The sequence below is a fragment of the Leucopleurus acutus genome, assembly GCF_964270905.1.
Source record: "Leucopleurus acutus genome assembly, chromosome: 13".
Lineage (NCBI taxonomy): Eukaryota > Metazoa > Chordata > Mammalia > Artiodactyla > Delphinidae > Leucopleurus > Leucopleurus acutus.
Window position 1 is genome coordinate 13,035,584 of NC_139155.1, and position 23,246 is coordinate 13,058,829.

At 44.0% G+C, this 23,246-nt stretch overlaps 1 protein-coding gene across 1 annotated transcript in view; it reads left to right on the top strand.

The window, feature by feature from the left end:
* The first annotated feature begins 10,039 nt into the window (after positions 1 to 10,039).
* The window catches only part of KDSR (3-ketodihydrosphingosine reductase), a 38,471-nt gene continuing 25,264 nt past the window's right edge, over positions 10,040 to 23,246 (top strand). Inside the window, exons 1-5 of the mRNA XM_082852978.1 lie at positions 10,040 to 10,211; positions 15,229 to 15,318; positions 17,328 to 17,384; positions 21,859 to 21,924; positions 22,117 to 22,212. Of these exons, the coding sequence (XP_082709104.1) occupies positions 10,104 to 10,211; positions 15,229 to 15,318; positions 17,328 to 17,384; positions 21,859 to 21,924; positions 22,117 to 22,212 (417 nt within the window). The 5' untranslated portion in view covers positions 10,040 to 10,103. The remainder of the gene's footprint in view (positions 10,212 to 15,228; positions 15,319 to 17,327; positions 17,385 to 21,858; positions 21,925 to 22,116; positions 22,213 to 23,246) is intronic.

Here is a 23,246-nt window from a genome sequence, read left to right on the forward strand (position 1 = left end):
ATTCTCTCCTCCCTCCAGCCCCTCATAACCACTATTCTATTTTCTTTCTCTGTGAATTTGCCTATTCTAAGTATCTCGTATAAACGGAATCTACAACATTTGCCCTTTAGTATCTAGCTTATTAATGCAGCATGAATTAAAACAAAACCTTCAAATAGCTTTGGTAAACATTATCCCTTATGAGCTGCATTGTTGGTAACTCAACCTATAATACATTAGATAAGTTAACAAGAAAGACGAAAGCTCATTTCTCACGATAAAAATGCTACCTAGTGTGATTATAGGCATGTAATGTGAGTCACTGCTATTTCACTCAATTTTGTTATCAAAGCAAACTAATAGAAAGCTGCCAGTGTAATAGTGTTTCAGTTATGTTACTTCTGTCACCAGTTATAACTCCACAACTCAGTGGTTCAAAACAACGGCAACCATTTCTTTTGCTCATGAATCTGCCATACGGATAGGGCTCCATGCATTGTCACTGGGGGACAGAGGATGCACTTTGAAAATGGCTTATTCACATGGCTATCAAGTTGGCGTCAGCTACTGGCTGGGAGTCAACTGGACTGTGGGCCGGAGGCCTCAGTTCTTGTTTGCATGGACCTATCCACAGACTGCTTGAGTTTACTCAAGGACAATGGATCAAATGCAAGGGCTACTGTCCCAAGAAAACCAGGGAGAAGCTACACGGCCTTTTCAAAGCTATAATTATAAGGCCCGCAGTGTCACCTCTGCCACAGTCCATTGGTCAAGGCGGTCGCAAAGGCCCACCCAGGTTCCAGGGAAGGGGACATAGACCCCACCACTCAGTGGAATGAGCATCAAGGTCACATTATAAAAGAACATACGGACTGGAGATATCATAGCAGCCATCTTTGGAAAATATAGTTTGTTGCAAAAATAATTCTCTATATTAACCCCTTTTATGCATACTTTCTTTTTTAAAATAATTTTAATAGATTTATTTATTTTTATTTATTTATTTTCGGCCGCGTTGGGTCTTCGTTGCTGGTCGCAGGCTTTCTCTAGTTGTAGTGAGCAGGGGCTACTCTTCCATGCGGCGCATGTACTTCTCATTGTTGCGGAGCATGGACTCTAGGCACACGGGCTTCAGTAGTTTGGCTCACGGGCTCTAGAGCCCAGGCTCAGCAGTCGTGGCGCACGGGCTTTGTTGATCCGCGGCATGTGGGGTCTTCCTTGACCAGGGCTCGAACCCATGTCCCCTGCATTGGCAGGCAGATTCTCAACCCAGGGAAGTCCCTATGCATACTTTCTATGAACAGCCTATACAGTTGTGTCATTCTTTTTCTCTATGTTTGTTCAGATAATATTTATTTAATGTATTTTTAAGTCTGTTGACTTTAATAGTAAATCGTTAAAGGTTATATTATGCATGTCTTTGTTTTGGTTTGTTTTCATTTCATTTTTCTAACTGGTTTGCAACGGAAAGGAAATAAAAAAGGAACCTGGACATTCAACACAATTTGAGAAGCACTGCTCTCAACTAAGAGTGAAAAGGGCAGTACTGCCTGATGGTTGCCAATCGGTCCTGCATAACGGGAATTCTCGAGACTCGGAAACAGCACTTGCTGTGGAAGGCAGCAGAGAACGTAATCCTCATCTGCAAAGAGTGGTAGTGTTATTTTCCCTCTGCCTCTTTAAATAACCTCTCATTAGGACAGTTTGTAGTATAGTTGTTTGCCTCTGTAATTAGACCTTACTTAGCCCCATATCTGTTTCCTTTGATAGGATCTGTTAATCCTTCACCATAAGCAACGATAAAATTTATATACTTCTTCCTACCCAACTCACGTGATTTGAGTCAATAATATATTTCTTAATGTTTACATTTATAGTGGTAAATATTTATACTTCTATTACTTGATTTGTCTATTTTAACCAGTATATTTGGAAGTCAGGTATAAATGAGGCAATTAGTAAAGTCACCCTACCTTCCACGTGCTTCCTCCTTCCCCTCCCAAAACATGTTTCTTTTATTACTTCTACATTTTTTTTTTTTTCGGCACGCGGGCCTCTCACTGTTGTGGCCTCTCCCGTTGCGGAGCACAGGCTCCGGACGCGCAGGCTCAGTGGCCATGGCTTGCGGGCCCAGCCGCTCTGCGGCATGTGGGATCCTCCCGGACCGGGGCACGAACCTGTGTCCCCTGCATCGGCAGGCAGACTCTCAACCACTGCGCCACCAGGGAAGCCCCCCTACATTTTTAAGGTGTATAACATTTATATACCATCTTTACCCTAGACCCTACATTTGTTTTAGTCTTCGTTCTACAGTTAAACGTATTCATTTGCCAAATTCTCAAAAGACAGTCCTTTTACTATACTTTTCTCAGTCATCTTTTGACCAGTTGAAGTTCCTGCTACAAGCTGAATGTTTGTGTCTCCCAGACTCATGTGTTAAATCCTAAAGGCCCAACATGATGGTATTTGAAGGTGGGGTCTTTGAGAGGTGATTTTGGCCTCATGAACGGGATAAGGGCCCTCACTGAAGACACCCTAGAGAGCGCCCTTCCCCCTTCCTCCAGGTGAGGACACGGTGAAAAGACACATCTGTGAACCAGGAAGTGAGCTCTTATCAGGCACTCGATCTGCCGGTGCCTTGATCTTGGACTTGCCAACTTCTAGAAATGTGAGAACTAGATTTCTGTTGTTTATAAGCCACCCAGTCTACGGTATTCTGTTATAGCTGCCCAAACAGACTAAGATAATAGCCTTAATACTTTTCTCAAGAAGCACTCATGGGAAAAATATTTCCTTAATGATTACATGTTCAACGGGTGAAATACAGATTAGCTGGATAGAAAACATTCCTTCCTTGAGGATCTTATAGATGTATCAGTGTTCTCTCATGTTCAGTGTCACTGTGGAGAAATCTGAAACTAGCCTGATTTCCTTTTTAAACAAATGACCTGATTTTTTTTTTTTCCTGATTGACCAAAGTCTTCATTCTTTTAAATCCAATGTTTCTTTTCTATAGTTCTACATTTAAGTTCATGATCCCTTCTGTATTAGGGCTCTCCAGAGAAACAGAACAGATAGAAGATATGTATATACATGTACATGTATATAAAATATAAGAAGTTGGCTCCCGTGCTTACGGAGGCTGGCAAATCCCAAGATCTGCAGGGTGAGTAGGCAAGCTGGAGACCTAAGAAGAGCCAGTGTTTCAACTCAAGTCCAAAGGCAAGAAAAATAGCAATGTTCCAGTTCAAAGGTCATCAGACAGGAATAATGATCTCTTCCTTGGGGGAGAGTCAGCCTTTTGGTTCTATCTAGGCCTTCAACGGATTGGATGAGACCCACCCCCATTGGGGAGGGCCATCTGCTTTACTCAGTTTACTGATTTAAATGTTTGTCTCATTAAGTACACTCTCCCAGAAGTTCCCAGGATAACTTTTGACCAAATATCTGGGCACCTGGTGGTCCAATCAAGCCAACACATAAAACTAACCATCACACCACCTGAGTTAATTTTTGCAGAAGGTATAAAGTTGAGGTCGAGCTTCCTTTCTTTGTCGATGGATGTCCAATTTTCCCAGCACCATTCCTTTTTTTTTTTTAACATCTTTATTGGAGTATAATTGCTTTACATTGTTGTGTTAGTTGCTGCTGTATAACAAAGTGAATCGGCTATACATATACATATATCCCCATATCCCCTCCCTCTTGCGTCTCCCTCCCACCCTCCCTATCCCACCCCTCTAGGTGGTCACAAAACACCGAGCTGATCTCCCTGCCAGCACTATTTCTTGAAAAGGCTACCTTTCCTCCATCAAACTGCTTTTGCACCTTTGTCACAAACCAGTTGGGTGTATTAGTGTGGCTTCCATTGACCTCTGTATATCCCCCTCTGTCAATACCACACTGTCTTTATTACTGTAGCTAAATAATAAGTCTTGAAGTCAGGTAGACTGATTCCTCCCACTTTTTTTTTATGCTTTAGCTATTCTAATTTCTTTGCCTTTTTATATAAACTTTAGAATAATCTTGTCTATAGCTACAAAAACAAATCTTGCTGGGATTTTGACAGGAAGTACATTGAGACAGTATATCAGTTTGGGGAGAACTGTCTTTTTCCAAATATTTTTATGGTGATAAAATACACCTAACATGAAATTTACTACCAATCATTTTTAAGTGAACGGTTTGGTGGTATGAAGTATATTCATATTGTTGTGCAACCATCACCATCTTCATTTCCAGAATTCTTTTAATCTTGCACAACTGAAACTCTGTACCCATGAAACCGTGACTCTCCATGACCTCCTCCCCCAGACCCTGGAAACCAGCATTCTACTGTCTCTCTTTTCTTTTTCTTTTTAAAAAAATTTTAATCTCCCCTTTCCCCCACATCCAGACTTTGCTCTCTATTACTTTGAGTTTGGATTTTTTTTTCTTTTAAATTCCATGTATACGTGAGACCACGTAATATTGGTCTTTCTGTGTCGCAAAGTTTCTGTGAAATGTTTTCATATATCACTTGGTGTAATGTCCTCCAGGTTCACTCATGTTATCACAACTGGCAGGATGTCCTTATTTTTTAAGACTGACTAATATTCCATTTTATACATTTACCGCATTTTCTTTAACCATTCATTCATCAATGGACATTTAGGTGGTTCTAAAACCTGTTGGTGAAGTCCCAACACAGACTACAGTTCTACAGTTCGGGTGAGAGGTGCTGGGGCTACAGAGGTTGACAGAATTAAGGTGAAAGGTTGGATGAAAATTGGAATGTTGGGGCAGACTCTGTGTGAAGTGGTTGTGTCTCCTTTACGTGAATGTACTCTGGGGATGGATTTTGTGTCTGATTGGGGAAAGCTTCCCCTACCTCGCACTGTAAATCAGAAGGCAGGTGATTCTGCCCTTCAATATTGATTGACCAGGCTAAATGGGAACCAATAACATTGCCTGCGCCCACACAGGCTGTTAATTGTAAACAGTATGGGAAGGAATTCCCTGGCAGTCCAGTGTTTAGGACTCCATGCTTCTACGACCGGTGGCCCAGGTTCGATCCCTGGTCTGGGAACTAAGATTCTACAAGCCTCGTGGGGCAACCCCCCTCAAAAAAAAAAAAAAAAACAAACAGTATGGGATACCTGGTTGACAAAACATGTTATAAGACCAGTGTCTAGTTGGTTTATTTGAATTTTGGAGGTGCATATATTTCCTCATCTGGAAATATTGCTAGATCTTCTCCATAAAACCATTTGAAAGAAATCCTGGAATCTTTCCTCAGACTGGGGCTTATGGCAAAAGGCTGTGAGCGTCACCTGTCAATGGCTGCTGAGCTTTTAGACCAGAGAATTGCCATTTAAGGGGCAATTACTAGCTTGCTATTGGACATTAATGGAAACTGCCCCAATGACTGAAGTACATAAAATCATCTTGAAACCTGAAATACACATGTTGTCTTGGGTGATGTTAAAGAAGCACTCTAATGGAGAAGACAGTGCCCAGAAGGGTTCCATTAGAAAACCGAACCGGTTTTGCAGGCACACGGCCCAGGGAAATGCAGAGAGGTGCACATGTGTTCACAAGCAGGTAGACTCTTTTGCCCTAGGACCAACTTTGGAACCACTTGAGGAATTGCTGAACCTGTAGTTACCTGGGCAGTGCCATCTGAGTAGCTCTCTATTGACCAAAAAGGAGCTGTTTTGTTTATGGATGGCAGTTTCGAGGTGAGCAGACAGCATCGCGTTGGAAAGGCTACAACTCTGATTGGAAAAGATGAAAACATCAGCTTGGTGGGCTGAGTTACCTGCTGTGAGTCCCTAGACTTGGGTTTTCAAACCAACTCATAGGCAGCGGCTAACGTCCTGTCCATGTGGCTGGGTAGAAGGGCAACAGAAAACTGGCCCATTAAAGAGACGCCTATAGGGGGCACGGCCCTGGGGAAATCACTATGGCAGTTTAAGGGGTATGTTAAAGTAGAGCATGTCACTGTTCATTAGAAGAACCTCCTTCTAGGATCAGAAGGTGATTGGAACCAGCAAGTGGATAGCCTGGTGTGCCCACTTGAGGTGGCCACCTGAGTACCTGAAAAGAGTGGGTATGGGGGGGCTGCAGCTCAAAGATGGGCTGAATCTAGACATTGTCCTCGTGTACCCTCTGGGGCACAAAATGCCAAGAACTTTTTTTTTATCTGCCAACAAGAATGGCAGGGGCTGCAGATGGCTATGGGGCAGATTCCCCAGGGGGGAAGGCTCAACACAGAGCTGGTGTTTGGAATGATGCTGGTAGCCCTGGAAGGCTACAGATGGGTCTTGACAGGGATAGACATACTCTGGACTGGGCTTTGCATGCCCAGAGGTAGATGCAAATGCTCAAAATACTATGAAAGAACTGGACCAGAAGATATTGCATGAATTTGGACTTCCAAGTTACATTTCTTCAGATCAAAGAACACACTTTATACTAAACCTATAGTGTCCAGTAAAATAAAATAAATTAAAAAAATTTTTTAATGGAAAAAAAAGTAAAAATAAGCCCATAATGTCCAACGATGGGCAAGGAGCTATCACATCAGATGGATGTACCAGGTTGTGTACCATCCACAGAGTAAAGGTCTAATAGAGAATTGGAACAGGCAATTGAAACGTTTGTAGTCTCAAATGGGGGCGGAGGGGCAGATTTACATGCCTTCATGAGTGTGTGCTGACACTTACCATGAGGAAAACCAAGAAAGGGTCCCCAGTAGGTAGATTTCTCCACTTTTCTGGGGGTTCCAGAGGCGAAGGGGTGGGGGAGAATGCTGCTATGCCTCTGCAGTTCTTTCCGTGGAAACAAGATGGTGGTACGACTACACTTTTCTCTTTTTTCTCCACATTGCGTCAACTTTCTTATTTTTGTGCCTGATGCAGTGGTCCCAAGCACCAAGGCTCCAACTGTGGGTGCTGGAATCAGGGATGATCCCCAAGCAAGAAATTGTAACTATACTTTTAAACCTTTACACCAGAATTCCTAAGAGGCTGATGAGTGAATTATGCCTTCACTCTACCTGACACAGCTGGGATTGATCATGAATGCAGCTGTATTGCCTAGTGGTTGGCAAAGCCCACTCGCTGTGTGCCTCTGTCACCCTGCCCTGTATGATGGGTAGGAGTGGACTGAGAGGAGGATTTTGCTGGACTAGTGTTCGTGCCAGCAGTCCGGAAGAGCAGAGTGCTAGGCTGAACATAATATCCTTTCCAATGGGGAAAAGTTTGAGTAAAAGTAAATCACAAATAGAAGGAGAATTGGTAGGCAAGGGGAAAGGAATGAATAAACAGATTATGTGACAAGGAAAATCCAATGCTACATAAATGCCTTGAGCAAGAGATGATACAGTCTCTGAAGAGAGCTCAATTAGAAGATGTCTGGATGGGTGAAGATCACTCCTGTTTTGGGAAACGCATAGAGTCGGATGGAAACTTGCAAACCTGAGTGGCATTGCTTTGGGAGACATTTTGATGGAATGATATGCTAAGCTTGACCAGTTGTTGATGACTGAGTGAAACTCTAGCAAATGTGCTGCTATCTTTTGACTCTTATTTTTCAGGTTCTGTTTACTTACTCACACCTCGATATGATGTAACACTGGCATCGTCTTAGCAGCAAGATTGCAGTACTGATACTGATGGTCAAATCTGTTGGGAAATTGAATTAAGAACCTCCTACTCCACACTGCCTCCTTCAAATGTTAGGCATATATTTGTTTTGTTGTAGAAGAGCTTTGGATGGATGGCCTTGCCCCAGGAGAAGGTCTGGCCTTTCCCGTTGGCTTCTTGGAGGTATTCTATCTCAGACCTGATAGAGGTGTCCTTGTTTAGATGAGGGCTGGCCAAACTGGATTTTAGGGTGGTCATGCCAGAAAGACCAGTCATGGGATTTAGGTGGAAGTCTCCTGTCATGCATTATCAGCTGACCTGGACTCTGCCTTTAGCCACATGGGCAATCAATCAATCATGCCTAATAATGAAGCCCCAGTATAAACTCTGAATGCCAGAGGAGCTGCCCTGGTTGACAACACTCCATGGATACTGCCACACTCCAGTGCTGGGAGGGTCACATCTGGAGCTCTCCAGACTTTGCCCTGTGCACTTCGTCCCTTGGTTGACATTCGTAAACCATAACCATGAGTAAAACAGATCTCAGTGAGCTCTCTGAGTCCTTCTAGCAAATTATCAAACCTGAGGGTGGCTTGGGAGACCCTCCTCCAAACTTGCAATTGATGTCAGAAGTCTTGGGGACTGTACCCTCAAATCTTGCAAGCTGGCTAATTCTGGGCAATAAGTTAAGAAAGAAGGAAAACTCAGATCAATTCCTTTGTTCCCGAGGGCCTTAGTATTTCTAAAAATAACTTCTAAAAGGAAAAGCAAGCAAACAAAAATACGTGCCTTATGCAAACCAAAACCATAATGAAATGTCACTTTACACCCAGTAGGGAGGCTATAATTAAAAAGATAAATGATAGCAACTGTTGGTAGGGATGTGGAGAAACTGGAACCCTTATATACGGTTGGTGGGGACCGTAAAATTGTGCAGCTGCTTTGTTAAAGTCTGGCAGTTCTGGTTAAACAGTTACTAGAAGATCCAGCAATTCCACTCCTAGGTGTATACTCAAGAGAAATGAAAAACTTATACATGAATGTTTATGCTCACAGCAGCATTATTCATAGTAGCTAAAAAGTGGAAACAGGGCTTCCCTGGTGGCGCAGTGGTTGAGAGTCCGCCTGCCGATGCAGGGGACACGGGTTCGTGACCCGGTCCGGGAAGATCCCACATGCCGCGGAGCGGCTAGGCCCGTAAGCCATGGCCGCTGAGCCTGCGCGTCCGGAGCCTGTGCTCCGCAACTGGAGAGGCCACAACAGTGAGAGGCCCGCGCACCGCAAAAAAAAAAAAAAAAAAAAGTGGAAACAACCTAGAGGTCCACCAATTGATGAGTGAATAAATGAAATGTGGTGTGTCCACAGAATGGAATATAATTTGGTCATAAAAAGCATGAAGTACTGATACATTGTACCACATGATGAACCTTGAAAACATTATGCTAAGTGCAAGAAACCAGACACAAAAGGCTACACATTCTATAATTCCATTTATATGAAATATGCAGGATAGGCAAATCTACAGAGACAGATTAGTGAGTGATTAGCTAGGGCCGGGCCAGGATGGGGAGGAACTGGGGAGTGACTGTGAACGGGTAAGGATTTGTGTGCGCCTTTGGGGGTGTAACTAAATGTTCCAAAATTGACAGTGGTGACAGTTGCACAACCCTGACTATACCAAAACCCATTACCTATGCACTTTAAACGGGCGAATTGTCTGGTGTGCAAATGAGATCTCAAAAAGCTTTTTATCTTTTTTAAACTCTGCTTTGGTAAAGGAGATGAACTCTGAGCTCAACGAAACTGAATGATCTGGGCGATTTTTAAAACTCCATGTTAAGGCTTTCCCGGTCCTCTGCAAAGCGAAAAGTGGGCTGTTACCATTTTCCACGTACGCCAAGAAAATACGAAATGGAGCCCGGGATTTCAGAGCTCGATCCCCTGCCTTCCATACACTAACGAGGTGACGAGATCCCGGAACCGGGGCTTAGAAGGCGCCGACCCGCCTCCTCCGGCCTCGGGCGGACGGCACCCGGAGCCACGGCGCGGAGCGGCCCGGCCCCGGGAGCGCGGCTCGGGAAGGCCCGGCACCCGCTCTCCGCGGTCCTAAGCAGCACCCTCGCCACCAGCCGCGAGCGTCACCCAGGGGCACGCCGGGGGACGCCACCCGGGCCCCGTCCGCTGCGCGCTCGAGGCAGCCCATCTCGCCGGCGGAGGGTGCGGGACCCCGTCTCGACGCTGGGAGCTCGGGGACCCCAAAGGACCGTCCCCTCAATCGGGCGGCAGCCGCGACGCTCTAGCCACTGGAAGCCCCACCCCCCGCGGTCGCGCCCTTCGCAGGCTCCGCCTCTTCCCCTCCGGCCGCCGCCCCGCCCCGCGCCGCGAACCCAAACACCGGGCTCGCACTGCGCGCGGCCGCGCGTGATCGCCGGCGCAGCCGAGCCCTGCGCGCCTGTGCCTGCGCCGCCCGCCCCAGGCCCCGGCCTCGGCCGAGCGATGCTGCTGCTGGCGGCCGCCTTCCTCGTGGCGTTCGTGCTGCTGCTCTACATGGTGTCTCCGCTCATCAGCCCCAAGCCCCTCGCCCTGCCCGGGGCGCATGTGGTGGTGAGTGGCCTCCTGTTGCTGCGCCGCCGCCTCCCGGCCCGCTCGGTCGCCCCGAACCCCGGCGCGCCGGTCCGCGACTCAGGCCGGGCCGCCGACGTCCCCTTCTCCAAATGGAGGGTCACTTGCCGCCCTCCGCCCCGGCACTGTCTGTTCGGAGGGCCTCGGGGACCCGCCCTCCGCTGCCTCTGGCTCCTCCCGGGGCCGGAGAGCGGGGCGGCGCGGGCAGCGCCAGCGAGCTGGGTTCCCGCACTGCAGGGGCTCGGGAGGCTCTCGTTAATCCCCGGGGCATCCCTGGGATCTGGATATTTTTGTCCTCGGGTTTCCCGATGAGTCAACTGAAGAACAGAGAGGCTGAGAAACTTTGCCAAGGACACCGCGGTCGGTGGCGACGCCGGGCAAGGCGCGCGGTCCCGGCGGGGTCGCAAGGAGGCGGGCAGCGGTGAACCGGGTCCCAGCCTCCAGGACCCGCCGAGGCAGCTGGGAACTGGAAGGTGGCCTGTGCGAGTGACAGTTGCCAAAGGAATACAGGAAGTGACTCACCTGGCGGGGGGACGGGATTGCTCTAAACCCGGTGGGCTGGCAGTCCTGGCTAGCGGTGTTGAGTCGCTTCTGTACAGTCTACACTGCCTGTCTCTTGTGAGCTCAGCCTGGGGTCGACTGACTGCTGTCCCAGTGCAATCCTCTGCCGTCGTTTTGGAGTCAGAGGGATGAGCGGAACGACCTGGCTAGTTAGTGCTTTAGGAATGAAGGGGATGTGGATGGATTTGGTTTGTTTCTTACCAGAAGCTCATGTCTTCAAGGATCCCTTTTCTGCAGGTGGGGCACCTTTCTTAAACAGAGGGAATGCCTTCTTACCTGCGCCCAGCACGTCACATTTTGCTGTGGCTTTCTGGTCCGTTTTCTTACTTGATTTTCTCACAACCCCGGGGACATTGAGGCGGGAGGTTATGAATAAGCAAAATTTGTTACTAAGCTGGCAGTGCAAATCCTCCTGGTGCCAGAGGTGATATATGGGTGTCTCCGCTAAAATCCGAGCGTCTTCACTGAACTGGGATGGGATGGAATGGTCATTGCTTTTAGTGTGCTTTAAATCGGGACAGAGTTTGTGAATGGGAACATACGTTTTCTTTAATTTCTCTCATAAAACTATTAGTGTTTTTCCAAATCCTGCTATTTCTGATGTGGAAGATAGAGGAGGAGGTGAGTGTAAATTCATTACAGAGGGAGAGAAGAGCAAAATTTTACAGTCATGCTAAAGTCTGAAAGTGTCACATCTGCAAGAAGACTTCTGCCTCAAAAGCGTGGCTTTAAAAGTTGGAATTTTCAGAAGTGGTGTTTGCAGAGCATAACTTGTAAAAATGTAAAGTCAAAGCAGTAATGAAAAATTTCATTCAGTGTTTATAAGGGACTTTCAGTTGATGTTGACTCTGGTCCTGCCAGCCCCATCATGCTTCTGCAGGCTGTAGATAAGATAATAAACACATCTTCTGGGGTAGATCCCGAAGAATTTCTTATTTTCACCATCCCGTTTTAATATGCCACTATAAATAATGTGAGGATGACATGAATAATACACATGGTGTCACCATCTGTCTTCTTTTTTAATGTCATAAAAAGAGTGAAAGTGTAATTTTTTTTCTTGAGATTTGTTACGACTAGACCCAGTCGTGTTAGAAAAGGGGCCAATGTTTAGAATGTCTTGCTGATGGGGAAGCATGAGCAGGCTTAGGTCATAACTTGTTTTGTTTTTAGAGCAATTCTGATAAACTAGTGTTATCTCTCTACTTACAGTGGTAAACCTATTCAGCAAGTCTTACACAGTATATACTTATTTAAATCAGCTGTTTTTTTTTTTGTTTTTTTTTTTTTAAAAAAAAAACTGTTTAACTGACTTGGTGAGAACTAGAAAATCAAGTCCTCCCTTTTGGAGAGATGGGTGGGAGCAGCTGTCCTTGCAGCAAAGCACCCCTTCTCTTGCCCTCAGTAAGAGGTATATGGTGCAAATAAAGAGATAGTAACATTTAAAACAATATTTGCAATGAACAGTAAGAGGGAGTGACAAAGAAAGGAATTAAACTGTTATCTTTAGGGTCTCACATCTCAATTTACCAATGGCCAGGCAACTCAATACATATTTACCATTTTTCTCAGCCGTTAGGAAAATCTCTTATGTTTTCTTATACCAATCAAGAGTAACATAGTCTAGATGGACTTATGTATATTCTTAGATACCTTTTATGAATTAGCTGGCTTGGCCTAGAAGGTCAGTTTCCCATGAACCCTGACCCAAAAGTTGAAGTCTTATTCTTGTTTTTATGGACAAATCTTATAAGGTTACCCCTGTCCTTGGCTGTGCAGGAATTTTACATAGCTTGCTTACCTATTACGGTCTAGAAAAAACGCCAGCAATAATCGGAATATCTACATGGCACTTTAGAGCATATAAATTTTCTCAATAACCTCATCACTTCAGCTTCTATCAATTCATTGAATAACAAATAGTGAAATCTTACAAGTTTTTTTTGTATTTTTTTTCAGGGAAATGGCATCGTACATCATTTTGCAAATTAATGTAGACAAGTATTTAGCAACTGCTTATGCAAAGTGCTGTGCTAGGAATGAGGGAGATAACTTGGACTTGGTGCTTGTTGTCGGGGAACTTAGAGTCTGGTAAGGGAGCTAAGGCAGGTACAGAAGTAACTTCATGAAGTAGAAAGTGACAGGCAAAGGACAGGACAGAGGGACAGAGTCCGGAAAAAATTCTTGGAGGAGGAGACATTGGAAGTGGCCTCTGCGAGTTAGGTAGGATTTGGAAATGCAGCTGTGTGGGAGATGTTGAGTGGAGGGACCTCTAGGCAGCAGGAACAACATCATGAAACAGCTAAGGACATTTTTAGGGACCTTGCTAATTGCTGTGGAATTGGAATATCTGGTGAAAATTCATAAGCCAAAACTACCCATGAAATATTTCAATAGCAAGGAGGTCCTCAGAGGCAACTGTTAGCTGGGGCAGCAGGTATATTTTTACAGTAACCGGTAGATAATTGGTTAATTTTCCCAAAGAAATCCCTTCATTAGTGAGAAGTTGAGGCTCAAGAGAAAGTAGGGGCGTCCCATGGACATAGGTACATTGTGTAGGAGGATGTCATGATGATCTTAAAATCATGAGATCGATTGGTCAGAGATATTCTTTACAGCATGATTTATATCTAACAGTAAAATATTCGAAATAATCTAAATGTCTAACAATAGGGAAATAGTTAAATATTTTTTGATATGGCTGTTTAATGCAATATTGTAAAGCCTTTTAGTTTTTTAACCTCAGACGTTACAAAATAATGCTTTTTAGAGTAGGATGCAAAAGCGTGTAAGGACAGATGCCTCTCTGACACTTGCTTTCCCCCCTCACCTGACAACTCCAGGCCCCCCACTCCCCTGGCCCATGTTATAAGATGTGTATAGGGAAAATGACTAGAAAGGTAATGTTACATTTGTATTATTAAATAAAATATATATTGAGTCCTTCCTGTATGCCAGGCACTGTACTAAGCGCTAGGGATACAGTGGGGAGCCAAGATAGAGTTGGTATTTTTCTGGAGTTTATGGGGTGGTAATGGAAGAGATGGGTGTGAATCAAATAATCACACAAGTAAATGCATGGCTGTTTGGTTATGGAGTGATGTAAAGCAAAGAAAAAAGAGAATGCAATGCTGCAAAGTGGGTTGCGGTGGGGTAGAGGGCAGTCCATGAAGGCTTTCCTGAGGTAGTGAGGTAGAGCTGAGAGTTAATGGGTGAATCGATGCCAGTTAGATGAAAAGAGGGGAGGAGAGCATTCCTGGAAGGGAAAATAGAATGTGCAAAGGCCCTGTGGTTGGAGAGAGCATAGAACCAAAAGACAACCAGTATGGCTGAGCTATAGATGGTGAGGGTTAGACTAGTGCAAGAAGAAAAGCTTTACTTTTCAGTATTTCCATGTGATCATGTATTACTTTATAATAAGCAGTCATTTAAAATATCATAAGTATATGCAAGTGATTATTCTTTTCATCTCCTGTAGAGCTGGTCATGCATAGGAGATGTGTAGTAAAGAAATGGTTCATTTGGGTTTGGACTCAAAGGCAGACTAGTGTTTTTTATTTTTACTTTATTTTATTGAAGTATAGTTGACTTACGATGTTAATTTCTGCTGTATAACAAAATTTTTCATATTTTTTTCCATTACGGTTTATCACAGAATATTGAATATAGCTCCCTGAGCCATACTGTAGGGCCTTCTTGTTTATTCATTCTGTGTATAATAGTTTGACCTGCTAATCCCAAACTCCCAATCCATTCCTCCCCCACCCCCCTCCCCCTTGGCAACCACAGGTCTGTTCTCTGTGTTTGTGAGTCTGTTTCTGTTTCATAGATAAGTTCATTTCTGTCATATTTTACATTCCACGTATAGCGATATCATAGGATGTTTGTCTTTCTCTGTCTGGCTTACTTCACTCTGTATGATAATCTCTGCGTCCCTCCATGTTGCTGCAAATGGCATTCTTTCTTTCTTTTTCATGGCTGAGTAGTATTCCATTGTATATACATACCACATCTTCATCCATTCATGGATGTTTAGGTTGTTTCCATGTCTTGGCTATTGTAAATAGTGCTGCTGTGAACATAGGGGTGCATGTGTCTTTTCGAATTATCAGACTAATGTACTGTTTATTAGCTAGATGTACAGGGCACTTCCCCCTCTCGTCCCCCCCCCCCCACCCGCCGCCACAGTGAACTCAGAAAAATATCATAGGTGTGCAATTGATAGCTCAGTACTGGAAACAACGCAGGCCTGGCTGACAGTGTAATCTTTCCACGTCTGCACTTAAACTCCATTCATTAGGTCTGGGATGAAGATGCTACAATAGCTGAAGATTTAGTTCCTGTAGGTTGGGTTTTAGAGCCCATCATAGTTATTTTAAATAAACTTCCCACAGAAGGGAAATTTCAAGTGCTAAGATTTCTTAATTTCTGCTTTTAGGTTACAGGAGGCTCCAGTGGCATCGGAAAGTGCATTGCTATCGAGTGCTATAAACAAGGAGCTTTTATAACTCTGGTTGCACGAAATGAGGTAAGTCTTCTAGGTTCATTACTATTCACCTACTAATTCATCGTTACATTAGTCACAGAGGCTATGCGACCGTCACAGTGTTCACACCTGTGGGGAAATCGCTCACGTCTGTGGTTGGAGGTGTGATTTCTGAACCACTGGTTATTTCTTGTATTTGGGACAAAGACTTCTTGGCTGAAGTCAGGTTAGTTCCACAGATATTTTTTCAGTGCCAGCAACTCTTAGGCAACATCATGGACACTGCAGATCTAGGAGCGGCCAAAACCTAGTTAAGCACACACCTGGCCACAGGAAGCGCGGGGCCTGCCACCTCCCCGGAGGTGCCGACAGCAGCCATCGTGGGGCTCGTTCCTAAGTCCTGAAGGATGACGTGTAGGTGTTTCTCTATAATTTGCTTATGACATGAGCTCCATCTCTAGTGAAACCCTGCAGGGGAATCTCACTCTTCCCCAGCAGTTTAGCAAAACATGTGTCTTTCTGTGCCGAGTCAACACAAGGTCTGTTTTTCTTTCTTTCTTTTTGTTTTTCAAGTGTCTGTTATTCTTGCCAGAGCCCAGAGCAGTGACACTGTATTCCCACGAGCAGTCATGGCGTCCCCTTGCTCTATGCACGGGGGAAGGACCACGGCTGTCCTGCCCAGTGCTGTCGTTCTGTGCTTGGCCTAATTGCTTGGGTCACAGCGGGTGCTCCAGACATCTTTGTTGGATGAAGAAATGAAGGGAGGGATGACGGAGAGAGTGGGTGCTCCAGGGCGGCATCGTTGATTGGGGGATTTGGCTTCACCTGTGAATAAGGAGGGCGGTAGTGTGGTGGCTGCCAGGTAGGGATGCACAGCTGAGCGGGGCCCAGTGAGGAAGGCAGGTCACGGGGGGCCCGGGGGAGATGCGTAAATAATAACCCAGAATTAGGCTCGGGCGTCCATCATTTCTTTTAAAAATGAAGAAAGGAAGAATTAGCTACCTTTTATTTATCCCCTGACCCCTCCAACAACACATCTGCTTTGGCGTTGAAGCCACCTTCCATGACTGAAAACACGACTGTGAGAAAATGGCATCTTGTGAGATTTAAACAATGCTGATATCTGACAAAAGGCAGATGAAAAACGAGGCAGGGAGGCCAGCGTTTCAGGTGCTCAGAAGCTCTTTCTGTGGTCCTGGCATTGCTGGAGGTGAATGAGCCTTCTGGCCCTGATAAAGTCTTTATTTTCTAATGTAATTTTCTATTCTGATTTTGGCAAAGTCAGGTGGTGTACATCTTTATTAATAGAATAATATAATTTTATTATAGGCACATTCTTGTTTAGAAAACCCACGTGTCTTTCGGAAGGATTCCCCCCTTTTGTTCTTCTCTGCTATCATGATGTATTTAAATTTCAGCTTTTATAGCAAATTAAGGCACTGTAAACCGATCTCTGTCTTCTTGAAAATGACTAAAACAAGCAGAATTGAGACCTTGATAGAATTACACAATTACATGGGTTAGCTTTGCTTGTCCTCAGAGTATCTTTGAAAGTATCCAGGCATAGGTTTACCTAGTCCGTCTAAAAACTGATTTTGACTATATTTGCTTTTCAGTAGAGGACGAAAACATTGGACGATCTCGTAGGAAAGCATTCTTGACATGGAATCACATGTACCCTTAAGTTTGGGAAGCACTGCATATCAGCGTGGTTGTTCTTGTTTCATATCTAAGTAACATCAAATTAAAACATTTATTAGAATTGATAGGGTGACCCTTAGCAATTAATACTGATAATAGGGGTTTTGAGGTTCATTAATTTTTATTATTATCTTTCTCTGTAATGAATTTTAAAACTTGCTTTCACTTAGCCATAGCTTAGCATACTTTACAGCTATGTGTCCACCATAGCTCTGCAATATGGGTGCTGTCCTGCGTGTTTTTTGGCATTTAATAAATCCTTGTACAACTAATTGCTTTTTCTCTCCTTTTAAACAAACAAGTGGACAAATAGACAATCAGTAGAACTAATTGTTCTCTGTTACTTTCAGGACAAACTGTTGCAGGCAAAGAAAGAAATCGAAAAACACTCTATTAATGATAAACAGGTAAAAATCACTGCCCTCATGACGCATTTTCTATACTAATCAACACAGGTGTGCAGAGGAAGAGAAGAGGTACTTCAACTGTGAATAGTTCATTGAAAGCACGTAAGCTTTTCCTAATTAAAATACATATTAGGCTGTCTTTAAAAAGATGAAATTATTTGAATTGTCTAGGATTTCATGTTATTACCAAAAACAATGTATAGACTCTAACACACATACACACACAAATGATCAAATAACAGAATGCTTTCCTAGAAAATGATTTCATTTCAATTATTTATTCAAATTAACTTAAGGGGAAGGAGGTATTAAATTTTTTTTTTGGTTGTGGAATTTTTTGATGAATAACATGGTGTGTATATATATACAATATGTATTTTAGTATAAAACATAATAATAAATTGATAGCCACACACTCATCACCAGCTTAAGAAATGGCATTTACCAGGGCCCCTGAAGGCTCCTCTGTTCCCCCCATCAGCCTCATCTTCCTGTCTCATTCCTAGAGGCAACCCCCAACTTGATTTTTGTGTTACTTCTTCCATTGCTCTTTAAAAATAATTTGTCCATACATGCATGTGACACTAAGAAGAGTATCGTTTACTTCGGCTTCTTTTTGAACTTTATGGCATCATTCTTATTTTGATAGCTCTATTGTGATATAATTCACATACCATAAAGTTCACTGATTTAAGGTGTACAATTCGGTGGTTTTTAGCTTATCCACAAAGTTGCACAGTTATCACCAGAATCAGTTGTAGAATACTTTCATCATCCCATAAAGGAAGCGCATATTCATTAAGTCACTCCTTGTTCTCTCCCAACCCCCTCCTAGCCCTAGGCAATCACTAACCTACTTTCTCTCTCTAGGTTTATATAACATCATTCTTTGTGTACTCTCATGCAACTTTATTTCTTCACCTGATACTATTGTTCAAATTCCTCTCTGTTGCTGCATAAAGTAGTAGTTCATTCTTTTTTTTTTTCCTGCTGTCTAGTGTTTTCTTGTATGTATAGACAACCTTCCATTCATCAGTTCTACTGTTGGGTGGATACTTAGGTTGTTTCCAGTTTTTTTGTTAGTTTGCTTTGTTTCTTGCTATTACTAAAGTTCATCCCTTTGTGCACTTGTGCAAGAATGGAATATACCTAGAAATGGAATTGCTGAGTTGAGCGTATGCATCACCAAAGTGTTTACACTCTCACCAGTAGTGGTCGTTGACTCTTTGCCAACACTTGGTATTGGCAGACTTTCTAATTTTTGCCTTTCTGATGAGTTTTAAGTGGTGTTTCACTGTAGTTTTAATTGCCTCTTTTCTTTCCACGAGAATATATTAGAGAACTTTGCATGTCAATATAAATGAGTCGGCCTCATCTTTTGAAACTGCTGTGGCATAATATTGAGTACCCCAGAGTTTATTTAATCTGTTGCCTCTTGTTGGCTATTTGTATTTTGTTTTCTTTTGCATTCTATGCTGCACATAAAAATCCTCATCCACCTCTCTTTGTGCACCTATGTGAGTTTTTCTCTAGTACCGTGGCCTCTGCCTGTATCTCCTCTGAAGCCCACAAACATGAGAAAGCTGCCAGCTCAGCAAATCTCCCCAGTTTTCTGTTTTTTTAAATATCCCTGTAACTTCTGATAGAGAATGAAACATCATCCAGAGCCACAGATCTGAAATGTCCTGGCTGAAGGCCAGTCACGCCTGCTGCTAGCGCCATCTCTGCTCTGGGCTTCTTCGTATTATCCCCACTCCTTTATCTATCAGGAGGCTTCAGGTCATGTGGAAAGTTCTTGACTTGCACATCAAGGAAGGCGAAGATCATCGGGCTGGGCTGGGCAAGTGGGAGCCTGCTCCTGCCGCTGGGCCCAGAGCCGGCTTGTTACTCCTCTTAGCAAAAGCAGTGCCCTGGGGGCATTCTTTTTCCTGGGAGTTTGTAAACATTTTTTTTGAAATGTTACTGACCTGTGGGATAGGTTTTATTCACAGTGAGTGATCTAATACCACATGAAAAGGCATGTTTAAAATTAATTGTATGATTCCTACTCTCTTTTTTAAAACATGTCTTCTGTATGATGATGGGATAAAATTCAAGGACAAGCCCACTAGTCTGGAATATTCCAGGTTACCTTTGCGAAGGGGCTTGTTTCCTTTTCATAGGAATTTAGACCATTAGGATGGGGTTCCTTCTTGCATTAAATACAACTTCCTGCCTGATGTTATCAGTCCTAAGGCAACAGGGCTCTTTTTATCCAGCCCTTTGGCCTCACTTCTCACATTGTGGCTTCTTAGAGCTGGAAGGGATCTGGCTCGTCACTAGCCTGTGACGCTGTTACTGTACAGATGAGACCACTGCAAACGTCTAGGGTTCTGCTCAGCTGGTGAATGAAGGGACAGGATTGGAACCCCGGCTTCCCCCGTGCCGTGCCTGTTCTTCCCACCACAACGCAGGGCCTGGGACTTGCAACTGCACGTGGGTGCATATCGTGGGTGTGTGCACCCTTCCGTACACACACGCTCTGTCTTCCACTTAGCTTGGCGGCCAGTCTCAACAGGGAGGAAACCATGGAAAGGCTGAGAAACTGCAAACACCCTTCTGCTTCTCTCAGTGACCTCCCTGGGAACATAGAACATTTCCTATGTCAGAGGCCTAAGCTCTGATTTGAAAACATTGTCTGAAAAGGAAAGTTAAAACGGTAGCTTGGGCTTCCCTGGTGGCGCAGTGGTTGAGAGTCCGCCTGCCGATGCAGGGGACACGGGTTCGTGCCCCGGTCCGGGAAGATCCCACGTACCGTGGAGCAGCTGGGCCCGTGAGCCATGGCCGCTGGGCCTGCGCGTCCGGAGCCTGTACTCCGCAACGGGAGAGGCCACAACAGTGAGAGGCCCGTGCACCGCAAAAAAAAAACCAAAAACAAACCAAAAAAAAACAGCTCACTGTCCCCATTAGTGTTCTTAATTTCTATTTCATAAATTTCTATCAAAGTAAGCACCGAGGGACTCCCCTGGTGGTCCAGTGGCTGAGACTCCACACTCCCAATGCAGGGGGCCCGGGTTCAATCCCTGGTGAGGGAACTAGATGCCACATGCATGCCGCGACTAAAAAAGATCCCACATGCCGCAACTAAGACCCAGCGCAGCCAAATAAATAAATAAATAGATAGATAAATAAATACATACATTCCCCAAATAAAGTAAGCACTGAGATACATGCTTTTCCCCCCTTTTCCCCTCCCTCCCTCCCTTCCTTTTCAAAGACTAAATGGCTGAGCTCTTCCCACCATCCCTCTGTGCTGTGCATCCCTAAACATGGCCAGGTTTGTACTAGGTGGGCTTGGACTCAGCTTGGTGACCCCTCATCTAGAAAATCTGTAAATGGCAGTTCAGTCCAGAGTCAGAGACCTCAAGCAAACCTCAGAGTGAACCAAATGTGACTTGGTTTCCCCCCGTCTCCCACAGGCCCAGATCTGCCCTTGGCCTAGTAAGATGATTCCACCAGCTTAGCCTCCCAGCCCAGCTGGACTAAGGAGGCTTCTGGAAGTAGATCCTGTTGACTTATCTCTTTATTCCACCTACTGGTATTGAATCCCAAGAGGGCAGTGATAGCTCTGATACTGCTCCAAGCGGAGTATTTTTTTAAACGTAGTTATTAAGTTTGCTATTATTTTTTGACCCCTTTATTGAGGTAGGATTTGTGTACAATGAACCACACCAATTTAAAGAGTTCAGTTGGATGGCTTTTGACGGATGTATCACTAAATGCTTGTGAAACCACCCCTGAAATCCAGACACAGAGCATTTCCATCACCCCTGCAGTTTGCCCTGCCCCTCTGCACCCCGTTTCTCCCTCTACTCCTGGGTGCACGGGGCTTGTGATGCACTTCCTGTCACTACAGGCTAGTTGCGTTTTAAGAGGAGAGTTTTTACATTTCTTTTCTCTTTCTAGCTTTAGTGAGGCATACATAGACAAAAATTGTATATATTTAAGGTCTGCAACATGACGATTTAATATATGTTTACACTGTGTAAGAGTGACCGCAAACAAGTGGATTAACATGGCCAACACCTCACGTAGTTACCACTTTTGTGTGTGTGGTGAAAACACTTCAGATCTACTCTCTTAGCAGATTACAAGTCTACAGTACAGTATTAATAACAATAGTCACTATGCTGGGCATTTGATCCCCAGAACTTATTCATCTTCCACCTGAAAGTCTGTACCCTCCAACCAGCATTTCTTAGAACATTCTTTTGAGTTTGCTCAAAAGAGTTTTCTTCAAGAAAGTGCACCCCTGACCCCATTTGTATCTCCGAATTGCATTGTCAGCAGATTTCAAACCCTGCAATCTGTACCTCCAAAACTGGACTCCTTCTCTATTGGAAAAAAATTGCCTTTAATTTAAAAAAAAAAAGTTCTTTTAAAGGTAGTTTCAGACCCCTGCATAGCTTTGATTATTTTTTTCTCTGTCTAACAGGTGGTGCTTTGTATATCAGTTGATGTATCTCAAGACTACAGCCAAGTAGAAAATGTCATAAAACAAGTAAGAGGTTGGGTTAATTGGAATTAATCCGCTCGCCTTTCGATTGGTTTGCCATTTTGGTGTGTGGCTTGGAGTTGACATATCTTCCTTGTAGATTTAATAGTTTTATAGATTTTATTTATTGGCATTGATTGGCTACTAAGGGATTCTTTTCTTCTCTTTCTTAATGCCCACTCTGATACATTTTTCCAGGCACAGGAGAAACTGGGCCCAGTGGACATGCTTGTAAACTGTGCAGGAATGTCACTTGCAGGAAAATTTGAAGATCTTGAAGTTAGTACTTTTGAAGTAAGTAAAAATTTGTTTTTTCCTCATTGGGGTAGCCCATGCACTAAAAGGGAGAACTCATTCCTGGCTAAAGGCTTTATGAATGAAATAGGTGAAATGTGTTCAGATTTAACAGAAGCTTTAGAAAACTAGAGGATGGACAAGATTTTAGTCACAGTGACCATCCAGCCTTCGAAGTTTAGACAAGTCTCTGGACCTTGGTTTCCTCAGCTGGAAAATGGGAATGAAACCTCCAACCTGACACAGATTACTGCGTTGATTCACTGAGGTCATATCATCAAGAGAGCTCTTTGTACGCCAAGAGAGGCTGGATTTTCTTGTCAAGTATCAGTGTTTTTAACAATGAAAACCCAAAAAAGGTGAAGAGCAGACTCTGGAGTTTTGAAACCAAGAGACAAAGATAATGCGTCATATTCATATTTATGTTTTTAAAAAGGTCAGCCAAAGAAACGCACATCAGATCTGAAGGCTTTCTTAGGTGCAAAACATGTTTTTCTTTTGTTGACATTGCATCAACCATCTCTTTCTTACTGGTCTCTAGAGCCTTCCTGCTAGCCATGGGTTTTGAATGATTTGCTCTGTGAAGTTAAAATGCATCCCCCTCTTATGGAAGAGGAGACTCCAAGAGCAGCAGTTTGGACATCTTGCTTCTGGCGGACTGTGGGAAAGCACCGTAAACTCTGTGATTAGGCGAGCTAGGCGAGTCCAGATGGAGAGGGAAGCAGAGGGATGCCGTAGCAGGGACTCTAGTGTCTTAAAGCTCCTTTATCAACTCGGCATAAAAGATAGTTGTCTTGACCTGTATGCCATTATCTCTAAGTATTGATAGGGAGATTTTGAAGATTTTCTCAACAGCTGTGTAAAAAATCAGTTGTGGGAAATAGTTGTAATCTAGGTATGAAATGATGAGGGGAGAGACTTCAGAGGCAGCCAGCGAAAGAGGAGTATGTGTGCGTGCGTGCATGCGTGTGTGCGTGCATGCGTGTTTGCGTGAAAGATGATATAAAGGGAGAATCAGCAGACTCACCTTGACC